The sequence below is a fragment of the Triturus cristatus genome, chromosome 7 (genome assembly GCF_964204655.1).
Source record: "Triturus cristatus chromosome 7, aTriCri1.1, whole genome shotgun sequence".
Lineage (NCBI taxonomy): Eukaryota > Metazoa > Chordata > Amphibia > Caudata > Salamandridae > Triturus > Triturus cristatus.
The window spans coordinates 1,581,163,492-1,581,181,872 of NC_140590.1; the positions used below are offsets into that span (position 1 = coordinate 1,581,163,492).

At 44.9% G+C, this 18,381-nt stretch overlaps 1 protein-coding gene across 1 annotated transcript in view; it reads right to left on the minus strand.

Annotated features, from left to right (window-relative positions):
* The window catches only part of PREX1 (phosphatidylinositol-3,4,5-trisphosphate dependent Rac exchange factor 1), an 824,667-nt gene that overhangs the window by 365,869 nt on the left and 440,417 nt on the right, over positions 1-18,381 (minus strand). Inside the window, exon 9 of the mRNA XM_085619426.1 lies at positions 10,312-10,427. Coding sequence (XP_085475552.1) covers positions 10,312-10,427 — 116 coding nt within the window. The remainder of the gene's footprint in view (positions 1-10,311; positions 10,428-18,381) is intronic.

Consider the following 18,381-nt stretch of genomic DNA (forward strand, 5'->3'; position numbering starts at 1 on the left):
GACTGCGCTTGCGCGCAGGCGCAGCAGACGCACCGCTGGCGCGCCAAACGCAAGCCCATCTGCGCCAGTCCTCGCCCGAACGAGCCCAGAGGCAGGAAATGCTGCCCAAATCTGGACTACTGCTCTGACCACGAACCGCCTGACCTATTCTGGAAAAGCCCCGCTCGATATTATAACTTGAGGATTAATTAACCACTCTCCCAATATATGCTGTCCAACAAAGTTTCCAACGGTCTTAGAAGGACCGGTAGTTTGCAGAACTTGCCTCTTTCAGAGAAATCTGGTCACAACTTATTCACTTGACTCACAAAACGAACTTGACCATGACACAATTAGTCCCAAGTATATTTTATGCAATGTAAGATCATTAGCAAAACATCCCATTGAAATATTGGATATGATCACCTCTCACTCCCCAGAGCTCTGCTTTCTCACAGAAACTTGGCCAACACCCACAAACCATCCATCGATTAATTTGGCCATCCCGGATGGCTATAAATGTATCCATCTAGATAGAGAGGGCAAAACAGGGGGGGGTATTGCCATAGCCTTTAACAACCATCTTAATGTGCAATGGACTTCTACCCTATGCAACAATAGCTTGGAACTGGGCATTTTTAAAATAACCATGTCTCCCACGGGCAGCTGGAACGGAGCGCTAATTTATCGGCCTCCAGGACCCAGAGCTAATTTTCCTAATTATCTGATCGTACAAATTGCCATGCAGGTCTTAGCTTCCAGAAAATTTATTCTGTTGGGGGGGGACTATAACTTTCATGCCAAAGATTTTTCCAATCCAGAAGCGAACAAGCTTATAACCAGTCTTAATTTAATTGGACTCTCCCAAAGGGTTATTAGCTCCACTAACCAGGCTGGCCACGCCCTAGACTTAATTTGTACTAATATTGATCACCTCACCAGCTATTTCCCATATCCCTTAACTTGGACTGACCACTTTATGGTCATGTTTTCCGTCCACCCCGACCCGAACAGGAAATACGAGACAGAAGAAGAAGAAGGAGCTACGCAGGCCTTGGCATAAACTATCCCTGGAATCCTTCAAGGAGGTATTCCATCCCCACTCACTGGAATGTGGTCCTTACAACTCCGACGTTCCTGGAATGTTAGACGGCTTCAACTCTGATGTAGTGACAGCACTGGACTTTGCAATTCCTCAAATAAAACATAGCTCAGCCCAGCGGCGGCAATCCGCCCCCTGGTATACAGCAGAGTTAAAAATTGACAAATCCAAGTGCAAGACATACGATGGAGATGTAGTAAAGGTTCGCTGGACAGACGAGCATACAAACTAGCTCTATCCAGTTACCATCAGAACATAAAAATGGCCAGGCAAACTTATATCATGAATCAAATTGATCAGTCTAGTAACTCATCTAAAGCCCTATTTAATATAGTTAAAGACTTTGTATCACCTCAAGCTTGTAAACAATCCCCGGCTGAATCTCAAGAACTATGTGACTCTTAAGAAATCTATTTTCAGGAAAAAATTATGCAGATTTACGCAAATTTTCCAACTATTACGTCTCAGAAGCCGGCATTTTCTATAGGACTAGAAGAACTGGAGATACCGTCAGCTAATACTCTTGATCAGTTTGAAACAATCACGCTAGACGAGATCTCTAACTCTTTATCTTTTGCTAAATCTGGTTCGCCTGGCGATCTCTGCCCTCCCAAAATTGTGGCCCTTCTATCTCCCAGCTGTGCCCCGGAAATTCTTAAAATGTTCAACTGTTCTATCCAATCAGGCATTATTCCTTCCCCTTGGAAAGGAGCATATGTATGACCTATCCTGAAAAAACCCACAGCTGACCCTCAGGTACTGAGTAACTATTGACCAATATCCTTGCTACCCCTGCTGGGCAAACAATTGGAAACCATAATAAATAGGGAGTTAAGTTCATCTCAAGTCCAATAATCTTAGACCCCTCACAATCTGGATTCTGTCCAGGTTTCAGCACTGAGACCACTATCCTGGCAGTAAAGGACTCCTTGAGGCAGGTAATGGATGCCGGGGGATCAGTTCTGATCCTCCTAGATCTCTCTCCGGCATTTGATACCATCTCTCACTTACAGCTCGTGGAGAGACTACATTCTTGTGGCATTCGAGGCACAGCCCTAAAACGGCTGGAAATTTTTTTGTCCGATAGATGGCAAACGATAATGTTAGGACCTTATCTTTCTCAGAAATCCCGTTTGGACAAGGGCGTGCCTCAGGGCTCTTGTCTAAGTCCAACATTATTTAATGTTTACATGGCCCCTCTGGCAAAAATTGTTGAACCGTTAGGGTTCGAGATAATGTCCTATGCGGACGATACCAAGCCGATGTTCCCAATCGGTTCTAATCTAGAAGATGAGAAAATCCAATTTTCGGCAGGTATGCTCGCCATCTCTCACTGGATGACGGAGCACTGCCTCCAGCTGAATCCTAGCAAAACTGAGGTTATGCTTATGGGCAAAGCCTCAACCATCTGGACGGATGACTGGTGGCCTTGTCAGCTGGAAACTGCTCCCATTCCAACTCAATCCGTGAAAAATTTTGGATTAAAACTGGACCAGACACTAACTATGAAGGATCACATTGCGGCCACTATCAGCTCTTGTTATTACAGCCTACGTCTTCTAGGCAAGATACTTCTTTATTTGCCGATTAAACATCGTCGAACCTTGGTCCAGGCTATGGTGATTAGTCGCCTTCACTATGGGAATGCGCTGTTGGCTGAAGTGGGTGGGACGCAGCTTGCCAAACTGCAGGTGATTCAAAACACCGCGGCAAGGATGATTCTGAATCACCCTACAGGCTCCTACTTAGCCCCCTTGCTGAGAGAGCTCCACTGGTTACCAGTGAAGAAGCGATCCTTTTCTAAGATTTGTTGCCTTACTTATAACGCCTTAAACGGCAAAGGTCCCTATTATTTGCAAAAGAAATTTACAAAGCCAGTTTCGGGTTGTAACCTCAGATCTAACTCATTAGCTCTTCTAAAAGTCCCCCGAATACGTTTAAATCGTACTGGGGGCAAAGCCTTCTCGTACCTTGCCCCACGGTACTGGAATCAGCTCCCCATGGCCTTGCGCAAATGTACCTCGGTCACCGTTTTTAGGAAACAACTAAAAACCTTTCTGTTTTAATATATTCGTCAATTGCTGGCGGTAGCTCACAGCGCAAGATGGCTCCATCAGTTCTTGCAGCTTTTGTTAAGTGGGGACATTTTCTGAAAAAGCTTCAAAACACACTGTTTTAAAATAGAAAAAGAAAGGTAAACCGAAAAAAATGCCCCATAAAATGCAATTATTATGCCTCGTGGCTGTAATTGCAATGGAGATATTAAAAGAAGGAGTGCGGAGGCATTCACACAAAACAAGTACATATCAAACAGTTGCAGAGTGCACAACCACAACAAGGCCAGAGCCGCGCCCTCGGAGCTTCCAACAGCAAGAATGGAGGCAGACTTCCAATCCTCTGAGAGCAGTAAGAAACGAAATTAATGAAAAGCAGACATGTATTTATGATCAGAGGCCAAAACTTGCAGGAGAGAGATTTAGGGAAATAGCAGCATTTAAAAAAAGAATAATAATTTGTACCGTGGTGAGATGTTCACATAATTCGAGCAAACAAATAACTACTTATGAAAATGTATTTATGAAGCTAAACAGTATTTGGAATCTTAAATAGGAAATATCAGATGTGACGGGTATGGTTGGCATAGTTGGCAATCGTCAAACTACCAACATTTCTGCTTAAGACATGCCAAATATATATAGAGAAAGTTATTTAAAGTCATGTAAAGCAGCTGTTTTCTTCGGTCATAGTAAGGTTGGTAAAATAAGTTTAAAATCAAGTGAAGCAAAGCACACGAGTCAACAGTGAGATATCTCGAATCAAGTTACAAGGCAGCTCCATTAAACCAGTGTTAGAATTTGTAGCGGCCGGCATGGCTCGATGGTGGGGGGGGGACAGAGGAGGTGGCACGCAGGAGGTGAGGAGGGTGGGGAGGGACTTAGGGGCGGGGAGTTCAATAATAAGAAATAAAAAAAATTAAAACCTACCTTTCTGCCAGCCCAGGTCCCATGTTTTCACTGCTCCTGCTCACTCCCCTCCCCTAAGCCAATCACAACACTGGACCGTTGTGATAGGTCGGGACGCCGCCCAGCCAGGGGTTGTAGGGGATGGCATGTTCTCCATGTAGGCTGCAATGCAGCCTGCATGGAGAAGTGCAGAGTATGCATGACTGGTTTGGGCAGCCCAAGAGGGCTGACCAAACCAGTCATGCGTACTCAGGAGTGGGCAAACCACTCCTGCCCTGCCCGGGCAGCTCCACCCACCCACCCGCCCGCAATGTGTAAAAAAACATAAATGGTAATAACCAAAAGTTATTACCATTTTATGTTTTGGCTTTCTCGTCTGTGAGAAAGCAGTGGGGCAATGCTCCTCCGCCCTAATGGAAGAGCCACCCCCGACAAATACGAGTCATTATTTGGAGAGATAGACTGGAGACGTCACATCTTGTAAAGTCTGTTCAAGGCACAAGCTTTGATTGTTTAAAATGCCAAGTAGCAAACGTGCTGCCATCGATGTCTGGGTTTTGACAGTGCCGCTGTCAAACAAGCATACTGGCAAAATAGGTAGAGTGTTCTTTCGGTCCGTTCCTTTCAAACATTGGCTTTCTTCGACCAGCCTTTTTCATCATTGGATGGAGACTTTGTCAATCACATCTTAGCTCATTCAAGTCCTGATGTTTCACGTAATGCTATTGGTTGTTTGGATCAGTGCTTTAAATTGGAAAAAAGAAGTGCAGGTACTCACTAAATAGACTGGGCGGGCCTTGAGGGGCAGTTAGGGGCGTTGCTGGGAGCCAGGCGTTTAACAATAACATTTTCTTGGCGTCTATAAGAGGCTGGTGATCGTTGAGCCATACAAACAACGTATAGCACAACAAAAAGTTAAAGATGAAGCTTTACTGAGGGTGTAGTCTCGTGGCTAGTTGTAAACTGTTTCACCTTGAGATCCACATTGCAACCCCCCCCCCCCCCTCCCGCCACTGGAATTGAGCATGAGTGGGAGTAAGTGCCAGTTTGTCTCTCCCAACTCTGCCACTACGTGAGCGCCCGTGAAAGCAGAGATAGGCACATACATTCAAAACCACTAAAATCGGCACTTGAGCCAACCTTCAATAATTCTTAGGTTTTTAAAAAATATATATGGCTGCGGTCCCGTTTATGTACGCTGAGCCTCATCTCACCACTTCCTGACTCAGCCAGGCCACAGAACACTCCACTCAGGTACATTTGGATTTTATGTGTGTTGTGAGACATTGCAGCCATCAGCCTCCAAGTCATATGTGCAGGGTCTAATTTTTGGCAGTTTGATATAGTGCGAATTTGACCCAAGGGCATCAGAGCGCTTTACAAGACAATCAAGTTTTACATTATAGCATACATTTTTTTTTTAAACACTGGTGGTTAGTTTGATGTACAGAATCACAGGATGATGAGCCGACGATGGGATTCAAACCTTGAACCCCATTCGGCAGCTCTGGCCATATGCTCATTCCTGTTGGGATGCCAATTAGAACGTAACACTGCAGTAACAACCCATCGCTGGAATACACTGGTTAGCGGCATATACACACTTGACATCTGAAAGGCTCATTTTCAGCAGCTTCTGCGCTGCACGTGCTCATACTTCACAGCCTGAGCCCTGCTGCTACTTGGATTACCAGTACTCTCCCTGCCCAAGAATTAGTTCGGGTACTCAGTGGGAGAAAACTAAGTAGTACAGGTTTGAGTGTATCCTTCCACCTCCACAGAGTGCTGGCATTGAACTTGCTGAGGAACTACTTGAAAAAAACAGCCCTTTCTATGCACTGCTGCTGTCGCCCACATGTCTTGCTCCAATGCGCTAATGAGTGGGGTTCCTCCGCTATGGCGTAGGAGCGTCACCCCACTACTTTCAAGCAGTGGAAGAAGAGAAAATATAAAATGATAATAACTTTCCCTTATTATCATTTTAAATAATTTGTGCTGGTTTGTGGGCAGGCGGTTGGGCGGGGCTGCTCTGCGGGCAGGGGAGGAGTGGTGTGCGCAATGACTGTTTGGTCAGCCTTCTTGGACCACCCAAACCAGTCATGCGCACTTTCCCGGTTCTCTATGCAGGCTGTACTACAGCCTGCGTGGAGAACATGCCCAGACCCCCATTCCCTGTTTGAGCGTCAAACCAGGACACTTAAAACGAATCACATTGCAGCGTTGTAATTGATCAGGGGAGCCTGGGTGCCTACCAATCACAACGCTGCATTGCAGTGCTGTGAAGCATTGTGATTGGTCATTGGAGATGGACTGTGCTTCCTGATGCGTGGGGCAGACGTGGGACGCGGCGGGGATATAAGTAAATTTTAAAAAACATTTTTGTTTTGCTCGACCCCCCCACCACCTGCAACCCATTCCGGCTGCCATTGGTGCCAATGCATGCATTAGCAGATTAAGTGCAGACCGACTGGGTTGGTGATGCTAAATCTCCTAGCGTCTCATTTCATGTTCAGGTAAAAAAAAAAAAAAAAAAAAGGATACAGCGAACCAATGATTTATTTATTTTTTTAAATCTTTTTAAACTTGTGTTTATTGCTATTTATGGTAAAAACATGCAAACATATTCTCAAGTCAATCTAGGAAAATTGCAACAGAAATCTACAATGCTATATAATTCTGGCAAACAGTCATATAGGCCATATAAAGCTACGGCACCACCACAGGGGTACATATAAGCCGATAGTGTGTTAGTATCCCGACAGTTGAGTGTCTTGCTACAAAGTCCTACTACGGATGTGTAACCTGGGACCCCGCTATCCGGCCTGTGCTAAGACTCACTATCAGAGCCAAGTGGGGCCCCTGTATGTATAGCTGCATGTGTGATTCCCTGCGGTCAGGCAAACATTAGCTCAGGAGGGAGGGAAAGGGGAAACATGAAAACAAACTTAAAAACAAAAACCAAACTGTCTAAGGATGCGAACCACCTGCTAACAATAGAGAGCCTCGAGCGGGGTGTGCTCAGGTAGCCTCCAGCAGGCCAGGGGCATCCCGGGGTGCAAAAACAATTGTCCTGGATGTTGGTGGATCAACCAGTTCCGCACAGGCCCTGTTACCCCCTTACCATCTAGAAGCAGGCCAGGGTCAGCTCACAAATATCATGTATCCCCATTCAGGGATCCCAGGTCTCACATCGAGGATATCCCCCTGTGCAAGGATTGTTATGTCTGGTATGAGTGAACATCGGGCCCCTCAGAGGTAGGCGCCCCAAGCAGAGGTCTTGGGAGACCGCTAGTCCACAGGGTGGGGGGCTTCACAGCAAAACACAGCCCAGTGGACCAAAGTTCTAATGCTCCTTTCCCTCAGATCAGTTCATCAACAGTTTGTGGAGTCACCTCCAGAGGGCTAACTCTATGCACCACCGAGCCCTCTGAATTTGCCGACTGACGGTCTGAAGGGGTACCTTTCCCAGAGTCAGACATGCGCAGCACTGTGATCTCAGCTGTTGTCTAGAGTGCAGCTGCCTGGTCCTGATCAGTCTGAAATTTGAACGATTTCTTCTGTCTCCCTGTACGTGTTTTCCTCTGGGAGCGCTTACTGGGCCTACATCTATTTGCACCTGCCACGGATCTGGTCACTGGCAGAGCCAACCCTGATTGTAAGCGTTCAACTATTCTCAAACCGCTTCGATGGTCATCACAGAAGTGGGTGGAGCCATCTAGCTGTCCGGTAACCAAGGAATACTGTATTCCTTCCTCAATCAGAGCCTTCTTCACCTCTAGAAAAAAAGGTTTGTTTAGCTTGTACGGCGGTAGTGAAACCAGGGAACACTGACACTTTACTCTTGTCCACAGTGAAAGAGCCACCCGCCTGTGCTTTTTGTTGGATTAAATATGTCTGTGGGCTGCCCGGTGCCAACGGTCTGGGTGGTACCCTGTTGGCCCGTTCCAAAGCGAAGAAGGGTGTTCGGTGATTTCGGGCAACCTCAGTCCACAGCCAATGTTCAAGATAAGACACCATGTCTCCCCCCCACCCGTTTTCCCCCTGGGATTCTCACCACACAGATATTGCGTCCCTCCGCATCTGCTGCATGAAGTTCCAGAAGGCGCACCCTGTCGGTCAGGTTCGTAAACTGTCGGTTGTGCGCCTGACGTTCTGGTTGCAGTTCTATCCCTGAGTTCTCCACATCTTTCACCCTGTTCGCAAGTTTGTGGTATTCGGCCCGCAAGAGCCGCAGGCCCACTGTGACAGCTCTAACATCTTATTGGAGGGTGCGCTTAGTATCTGTTATAGCTTCAAGAATCTTGTCCAATTTTAGCTGTTTAGGGTTCAGTGTGGGTTCAGATCACTCCGCCTCCACAGTCGGAGGTTGGGAAGGCTCCCCCATCCCCGGGTGCCCAAGGGACTTGTCCTTGGCTTCCCAATGTTTAAAATGGGTCCAGCCTTCTACTGTGGCCCAGACCAACCACTATTGCTCTCCCTCAATCCACCCCCTGCAGGCCCGTGGAGGTCACCGACCATCAGCAAGGGGGCAGTGGGGACACTCACCCACTCCTGTGCCTCACAAGCATGCGCCGCCCAGGATAAGGGACCCCATTCCAGCAGGTCACCAAGGAAATGTGGAAAACAGTCGCCAGGCAACCTGATTGGCTCTCTCCTGGTCTCCCAGCTCTACTGTGATCCCTCAGGTCCACACCAAGTGCAGATACGCGCCCTGGGCTACTCAAGCTGCTCCGGTCCGCACCCTCAACTCCCTGAGACCGGTCCCCACACATCCGTCAGAAAAGGCACTCAAGGATATCTCTGCACCTCAAGCAGCATAGCACTGCGAGTTTGGGGAAGCAGGCACAAACCTCCAAGTCCCCCATCATGGAAATTACAGATGTCAGGCCCGCAAGGTCCTTGTTCAGTGCGCAGCCGCACCTCTCACCACCACACAGTAGAGGAGTTCAGCATGTCGACCCCAGGCTGCTTCTCAACTACGGCCGCAGGCGCCAGGCCTGAAGTGCTCCAATCCCCCTCTCAATGGCCTTCAGTTTGGGACCCTGCGACTCAGTCTCCATCCAGAGGCGGGCTTCCCAGCACTGCTCCACTTCCGCTGCTGGCCTGGTGGCGGCCACTACACCCAATGGCTCATCCCCCAGTCGTCTGGTGCCACTTGGAGCTCAAAAGGAAGAGACTGTGTAGGCTCCGGTCGCCATCTTAGGGGCCGGTTGGTTACCGCTTTGTTGTTCGCGGCCTCCACAGACTCCCAGCAATTGTCCATCTATGTTGTAGGTGTTGCCTGAGCCCTAATATTAAAGGGAAGCACAGGGGAGGAAGAACCGAAGGCCCAAGAAATGGTTAAGAGCAGCACACATTAACGAAGAACCATTATAAATCCAGGCCTAAGCCGGACTAGCCACACTATAGTAAGAGGGTCAGACCAGCAGCAGTTTACTGGGTCACAGCATCGCACTGGGAAGATAAAGCAAAGATTTAGAGCCTAGCTACTCCTGTCCTTTTGGAGCTGGGAGTAAGGGTTCAAGGCCCCGTACTGTAATAAGACAGGGGCAGCAGTGGTGCAGAGAGGGCGCCCCCTCTATTCGAGATCCACCTTTGAGCTTTGAGTGTTAGGGTTCCCATGCTCAGGATTGGTTCTTAGTCCACCTGAGCTTCCAGTAGTAGCAGCAAGTCCTTCACAAGAGTTCAAACTGGACTACTAGACGCCCAAAACTTATAGAAGTGTAGAGAAACGGGTGTTGGTCGCTAAAATGAAACAACACAACATATAAAAAAATATAGAGCTGGGGATAAGATTTACTTTTTTTGGCACCATTACTCAGTAGGGTAGCTAGCCATTGGGCCGCCTGTGGCGGTCCCTGCATTTGCCGCCCAGAGGCCGCATGTAAGAGAGGGGGGGTCGCTGCCCCCAAAACTCTTGCTACCCAGGGCGGACCCCCCTTGCTACGCCACTACCATTACTGACTTTGTATGGCCTGGGCGTTAAAATGTATGGATAGTCATTTGTTCATGTTTAGATGAAGGAGCTGTACCGGTATGTGCAGATAGCGACATATGTTTACGGGAGGCGATGCCTTCACCAATAAATCCCACATTGTAACAAGCAACCCTGGCACACACTTGCATAACCTTCCTTCCACACGACAGATCCAAAATCCTCTCCCATTAACAATGCCCATATTCTGGAAGCCCACCATCACATTAGCCTTGAATAAGGTCCAGGGTCAGAAACAAACAACCATGACAACAGCATCAGCACCAACATACCTGTTCCATCTTCCACGTTCTCCACCTCCATCACTTCAGTGTTTATCCTTCCTCGAAATATAAACAGGGTACCGTTGACCGACTTGGTGCGCTTCGGTGCTTTTTTACCGGCGCCCCTGGAAGCAGAAAAGAAACACAGGTCCTTTCATTAAAAGTTTACATGTCACCCTATAGCAACTTTCCCCATGCAATAATTACTCGTTTAGTTTAATACATGACTCCGGTTTCTGCTCCAAAGACTATCAATATCTGAAAACAAAGCTGCCACGTTCTAGATGCCAGATGGTTTCCAATTCAGAATGTTTAATTGTGGTAATATTAGCACATTAACTTTTATTGTGCCTGCAATTACCGTTTTCCTATTTTGCAGAACCTTAAATGGGAAGTGTGACCATGACCCAAAACAATGGTGCTCATTTTATCGCCCTCTGAAAGATAAACAGCTGGCTCAGTCATGCAGCAATCTGCAGTCTTTGAACATATTTCAGCAGCATTTAACTCACTGAGCTACCTTACCAGCTATCGTGTATTCACAGATATTCCTACTCTTGAAAACTTTCACTTATTTCCGAGGAGCGCCCTAGCAGACTAGTTTAACATCCGTCACTGTAATAAAATGTAGGTCACTGGTAAAACAGCAAAGCACACTGAGGCATTCTGGGACTGGCCGGCTTCGTTGGCTGGGCATCTGGTAACTCGATCAGAGCGCACTCTAGAACGCCCATGTTTGAAATAGATCAGGAAAGTTAGACATCTGACCTAGTGCAGGAGGGGAACACTGCATTAAGGCTACAGCGACAGCACGTCGGTGTGCCAAACTGATTAAATACACGATTTAAAGAGTAACAAATACACCGACCATACAGCCGAGGAGAACATAAGCTGATCTGAATGCAGTTTATGGAAAAAAAATCGGGTTGCGTCATTTAAGTAAGGTTGCAGAATGTAGGCACGTCTCCAGAGCAGTGACAGAAAAACACACTAGACCACGAGGCTAAGTACATTTTAAATATGCAAAGGAGAACAACGCACTGCAGAGGTGTGCAATAGGGCCCAGCTAAAACCAGCATACACTTAAGTGAAAAATCAAATTACTCTTTGCACCTGAAGGCATTGACCAATGATACAGACTGCATCTTTTCGAATGAAAAGTAAAAAAGTGCAACTGGTTTTGAATATTTAAGAGTGGAAGAAAAGGTCTGCCTACCTTTCATTGCTGTTAGCGTAGTATTCCACATTGTAGGCAGTGTTTCTTCTGCACATGTTACCACAATATGCACGCTTGTTTTTGTGCCACACAGTATGTTCACACAGAACCTGCATGTTTTTGTGTTCTGCTCTTTTCCTGGGATTTAGTCTGAACACCATAGACAAGGTCAAATAACAATACCCCTGGTTATCCCCTCTGGTCAGGCAGTAGCACCTAGACATAACATGAGAATGCAGCTGCTGTTTGTGAGCAGACATGTCTTGTCATGTAACTGAGGACACACTCTGAGCGAAGGTCCTGAAGCAAGATCACCGCGTCAGCTGAGATCTAGAACATCCATCTATGTATGCTAAGGTACGGGGTCCGCCACTAATCCCAGAGATCTTAGATATATAATCAATTAGATTTAGTAGGAAGGAGGGGGGTTTAGGCTAATCTGTTGTATAACATGACAGGGCTTTTTATGGTATGTGGTTTGTTAACCATGCTGACAGTATTTTTAATATGCGTTTGTTTTCCAGTTGTTGCACAAATACTGCATCTTAGAGCATGATTGTTTAAATAAATATTATAAACTTCCTTCGTGCCTCTTGTTTATCTTATTGTGGACAATTACGAGTGAGAGAGCGAAAGGGTGTGTCCCATCACAACCATCCCTGAGAGGGTCAGGAGAGTAGTGTTTTGGGGTGCCAATTCACTAGTTTCTCTGGAAAGGTTAGGATTGCAAGTGAGGCCCTATAGTTAGTCAAACTCGGGCTCATAGATACCGTGGAGGTATGGTTCTGTTCCTGAGCAGAATCCCTGTAACACTGTAAAAACTAGACAGCACCAATGTAAAAAACACAGGCATCAATAGACACTAACTCTACCAATAACAAAGTTACTTCTGAAATGATGACTGAAAAATACTCCACAAAACTAGACTGCCATGGTACACCAGCTAAGAAAGCTTTTTAGAAAAACAGAATGTACTAATTTGCACTACTATGCGCCATGTTTATACTAATGCACGCAGTTAGCATAAATTAAATTGCATGGTTTTAGGAGAAGCACAGAGATCTCCTGTGCAACGTGGGAGTAGCACATGGCCTCAAGATGACATCTGGAGGGAGCTAAGGTGATTAGAAGGGTAGGGCAAGAGTGCTCATTGGTCGAGGAACCAGTCATCGGAGGACACAGTCAATTTCTAGCCCTGGTACTGTAAAATATGTCCTAAAATATACTAAAACAAGTTCAAACAACATAGAAAATCGACTAAGCACTCCTGGGTGCAGTTATCTTAAGATCCAGATTGCGCTCCCTTACATCAATAGGCCCAACTCCCCTAGGGTGATAACGACAGGGACTGCCACGCAGCCAAAAATCTGAACTTATGTTAATATCTATTTCAGTTGCATCAAACGTGGCCATCATGCCAAGATAAGGCCATTCCTTCTTACCAAAGAGACTATAGCCTGAAGCAGTCAATGTAGTAAAATAAAGATTCAATCAGAAGAATATTTCCTTGAGACTACTTATAGAAAACCGCTCTTTCTGCAACAGGAGAGAAGAGGAAGATGCAGACAGCAACAAGATTAAAGAATGACCCACACAGAGCAAATAGAAATGTTCCCATACAAGTGGAAATCTGGATAATGTCACACAAAGCACTGTGCCCTACATTTTCCATCCTCTGCCCCAGCGTGCCCTTAAAATAAAGTCAACGTTCTATCTTTCTTACATCAGACTGTCCCCTACACTGTATCTCATGGCCCTCTAAAATATTATCCCAAGAACATTGTGCCGTGCAGGTAGAGTAAGATGGGCGATTTCGTATACACCTTCTTTAAAGAAGATATTCCTTCCAACCCCCCCCCCCTTTAAGACACACGCATTAATGACTACTCTTGGCCTTGTCTTGTCCTTGAAAAGGAAGCATCAATGCTAAAGGTACCTAAAGCCAGATAGACATAAACAGGCTTTCCCAGTCAACCATGATCAAGCAAACTGTAGGTTGATGATGTCAAGCACCACTTCCCTTGGCTTCCTACTCACAAACAGGAAAAGTAAATGCAAAACAACTGGAAAAAACCTCCCTGGAAGCCATTGGATTGGCTACGTTTTTAGACAGAACGCCGCGTGCAACCCCTGCAAGAAAGCAAGTGCAAGTCTCACTGCTAGAGCGAGCTAAAGAAGAGGGGTTGAGGGCTGAAAGACAAAAATCAAGTGTTAGGCACTATTTATATCTTAATCCTGGGGCCATTTCTGCCAGCTATTTGCAATAATACCAATAAGAGTTCGGAAAGGCTTTTACTGTTTAGCTTCTGGGCAGGTATAGTGAAATATTTTCTTTGTTTTTTAGGCAGGAAACCAACCCCAGCTCGACTTTAGAGAATGCCCATGTACTAACATGCACAAACAAACTGTGGTAGATTTCCTCTTTTTTTGTGAGTATTATAAAATGTAAACAAAAAAATTCCTCATACCGTTTATAAGGCTTAAGAATCTACGGCTTTGTATGCAAGCATATAATTTTTTACTGGTATTACCAGACGACGAAACGTGTGGACATGTGATTCAGTTTCTTAAAGCGGCGGTCCGCTCCACGAGGTCGATGCTTTTAAATTCATTTTAGTAGAGTGACGAAATAGCACTGTCTCCGTTTTAATTTCGGTTTTGTTTAACCCAGCCGGTTTTATTTAGATTGTTGGTCATTAATTTTCCAAACCTGATGATTTTATGTATTTTATTTTTATGTGTTTTTAATAATTTGTATGTATTTCATTGCTATTTTGCACATATCCTGCATGCTTTTATAGCTATTCGCGGCCCAATAAAGAGAATTCTGATTATGAACTGCAAAAACAGGATACAAGCTAATCATGTCAACCTGCTGCTGAAGAAAATGAATTTAATGCATTAAGAGCAAACTTCTACCCTCTTAAAAAATAGCCATTCTGCATCTAAGAAGGTGGACTCCATACCAGATTTATAAACTACTGCTTAGCCCGGAACACCCTTCAATTGGATTCACTCCACCGTAAAACATACTCCCACCTTAAAATGCGAGACCAAGGCACCCCTCCCAGTTCGCAATGACGATACAAGTTTAAAAGATCTCAGCTATCGTCATCAGCTACAGAAACATTATCAAATAAAAATATTGCCAACATTGCTAAAGTTTCAAACTTGCAGCAGAAATGCACCTTTCCTCAATCTCACACTTGTGAGCAACTACATAGTCACTAAAATTCTGGTTATCTTCCCAAAAGTCACTGAAAAGTGATCAATCTGGGACCTTATGCACTGGCTAGTATACCCAATCTCATAAAACACCACCCTTCCAACCGAGGAAGTCTTGCAGCTACCCAAATATACATTTACTACTCAACTGCTGAATAAAAACAAATGCAGACTCGGATACCATTTATAACTTCAGAACTTTTCTAGCCTTCACTACATGGCCATGGTGTGCCTCTGGCCTTCCACTCATGTAGAGCATCACAACTTGCCAAGTGACTCTTAGCCTGGTTTTTGCCCTCACTGATGCACAGAATCTGCATTTCCAAACACAAGAGAAGCCCTCCGTGCTAGGCATGACAATGAAAGGGCTCATCTTGACAATCCTTTGACACCAATGTCTTGCCGCGGTGTTATCCTCAATGCATTAAGTTCCATTGGTTGTAGCCCATCAAAGCCAACCATCAGTCTTGACCATGACTACTGGAGAAGCCATGTCTAACCCCATAGCCCACGCCCACTCTGCAGGGCATTGCGAGCACCTGCAGGTGATTTTCGGGCATTTTAGGAGTCATCTTTGTTACAGCGGCCAAGTCACTAGGACCAGAAAGCTTTGGATCCAGGGCCACTCAATGCTAGTGCCAGAGAGCAGAACAAGTTTACTGAATGTGATAGAATCAATGCGCATGTAGTTAAAACAAAGAGCGGGTTATCATTATCCACAGGAAATAGTCATTACTGAGAATCCAAGTCTTCCCTGTTGCAGATGTTATAACTTTATAATTCTTGCAAAGACTATGAAATCGAAGACGGTCGAGAGGGTGATGGACTGATTACTTAATAGAGATCTTCGTTACTTCATTACTTTGAATCCTATAATGACTTATGGCATCAAAGACAGAGGAGAAAGTGATGAACTGATTACTCAGAGATCTTCGTTACTTCATTACTTCGAATCCTAGAATAACATCAAAGACGGACAAGAGGGTGATGGACTGAATACTTATCAGGGCTCTTCGTTACTTCATTACTTTGAATCCTAGTATGACATCAAAGACAAACGAGAGAGTAATGGACTGATCACTCATCAGAGATCTTTGATACTTCATTACTTTGAATCCTAGTATGACATAAAAGACGGAGGAGAGGGTGATGGACTGATTACTTATCAGGGCTCTTCGTTACTTTATTACTTTGAATCCTATAATGACTTATGACATCAAAGACAGAGGAGAGAGTGATGGACTGATTACTTAGAGATCTTCGTTACTTCATTACTTTGAATCCTAGTACAACATCAAAGACGGACAAGAGGGTGATGGACTGAATACTTATCAGGGCTCTTCGTTACTTCATTACTTTGAATCCTAGTATGACATCAAAGACGCAAGAGAGGGTGATGGACTGATTACTTATCAGGGCTCTTCGTTACTTCATTACTTTGAATTCTAGTACGACATCAAAGACAGAAGAGAGAGTAATGGACTGATCACTCAGAGATCTTTGATACTTCATTACTTTGAATCCTAGTATGACATCAAAGACGGAGGAGAGAGTGATGGACGGATTACTTATCAGGGCTCTTCGTTACTTTATTACTTTGAATCCTATAATGACTTATGACATCAAAGACAGAGGAGAGAGTGATGGACTGATTACTTAGAGATCTTCGTTACTTCATTACTTTGAATCCTACTACGACATCAAAGATTGACAAGAGGGTAATGGGCTGATTACTTATCAGAGAGATTCGTTACTTCATTACTTTGAATGCTAGTTTCCTCAACATACTCCTCTTGTGGATAAATAACTGTAAATAAAGTAATAATAAATGTAATAAAAAGACTGATGAGGAAGATGGACAGAGGCATTGGGGTGTGCAGAGCTTAAGAACACCAGCTTAGGGTCTCTTGCATTTATTTAAGCAACACAATGTTTATCTAGCAAGAGCTGCTTCTAGTATGACCCTCAAACAAGCACTGTAGCCTTCAGCATGAACCAGATACTTTCAATAAAAATCACTGAACCAGATACTTTCTATTAAAAATCACTGGCAACCAGTGAACGCGGATATCATGTCCTAAATCCAGTTATGAAGGACTGTGCCGCCACTGTAATTACCATATGGCTGTATTACGTTACTCAAGTCTCAATCCATGCTGGCAAATTCTCAAGCAAAACATCTCCCACCCAACAGCAGGGCCACTGGAATTATGTGGCAGCGGGGACCAAATTAAATGGAAGGTTGATGAAATTATGCAACAAGAAAAAAACAAATTAGGTGACATAACGTGTCACAATACATCGCAGTATTATTTCGTTATGTTATAATTGTAACAACTAAAAATACTGTCTCGGCAAAAGTTCACATTATTAGTACCGGTTGAACAGCTTAATACAGGCATCAAGAACCCTAAGATGACCATTTAGCCTTTGCAAGTTATGCGCCATGGCACAGAAATACCTTTGGCACTTCTGTTTAGTAACTTCTGATACGTTTCAGCTTGATACAATTTTTTGGCGGCATCTGCTAACTACGCATCAGATCCTGGCAAGCGTGGCAAATCCATGATTATGTGGAAAACCTTGCATCCACATAATCCCAGTGGCCTTAGGCTCGATTTAAAGGGTAAAATAACAATTTGCAGACATCACTCAATCCAGTGCTTAAATTGAGCCAGTAGTTTCCGGTGCTCAGGACGAACACCAGCGCTTGTGACAGTCTGCCACAAGGGGGCGCTGTCTGGCTAATTTAGAGAGGACCACAATAACAGTTAATCATAAATTCAATATACATTAAAAGTTACTATTACCTGCTGCCCAAGCCATTCTTATAGCTTTGGGGCCTGAAATAGTCCGACTTGTTACACTTGGAGGAGTGTGATGGTTAGTGGTTGTGTTGGTACTGTCACTGGCAGCGCTGGCAGGGGCAATATGTGGTGCAAGCTGCAGTGACCTCTTCATGAGTGCTCTGGCTCTTATGTTTTTTTTTTTTTTTTACAACTGAAGCACTGATCAATCCAAACTGCAGAGTGAGACTCATCACCATAAAGGCAATCTAAAAAAAAGTCATCATTTTTAAAAACTTATTCAGTTGTGGCGTATTACGATCGGCTTCAAAATGTTGCTTCTTACCTTAGTTGGTCATGTAATATGTAAGGTCATCTGCTTTTCCACATGTAATACCATCAAGGATGTCATCTTGGATGCATGAGGTCCTTTGGAGGGCATGAGGCTCCTGGGATCCTCCTTGCAGAAAAAAACTTGAGATTCACAGATTTCGTAGGACCAGATGGGATGGCCGCTCCTAGCGGCTGTCAAGCTATGGAATTCCCTACCCACTTTTAAGTCCAATGCGGACTCCTATCCGGTTTTAAAAAAACATCTAAAAACATGTCTTTTCATCCTAGGTTGCTGTAGCTGCGCTTCTTGCCCGTCTCCACTCTGTCCGCTATAGCGATTTGACACCCTTGGGTATAAGCGCGCTTTATAAGACCTATCCTATCCTATCCTATACTAAGCTGATGTGAGTTTTATGTTTGCATAGCAATTGCTGCTGCGCACGCAAGAAGCATGACAGACTTGCACAATGATGAGTGGTCACTGATAGGAAGTATAGGATCTGCTCAGAGATCCAGTAT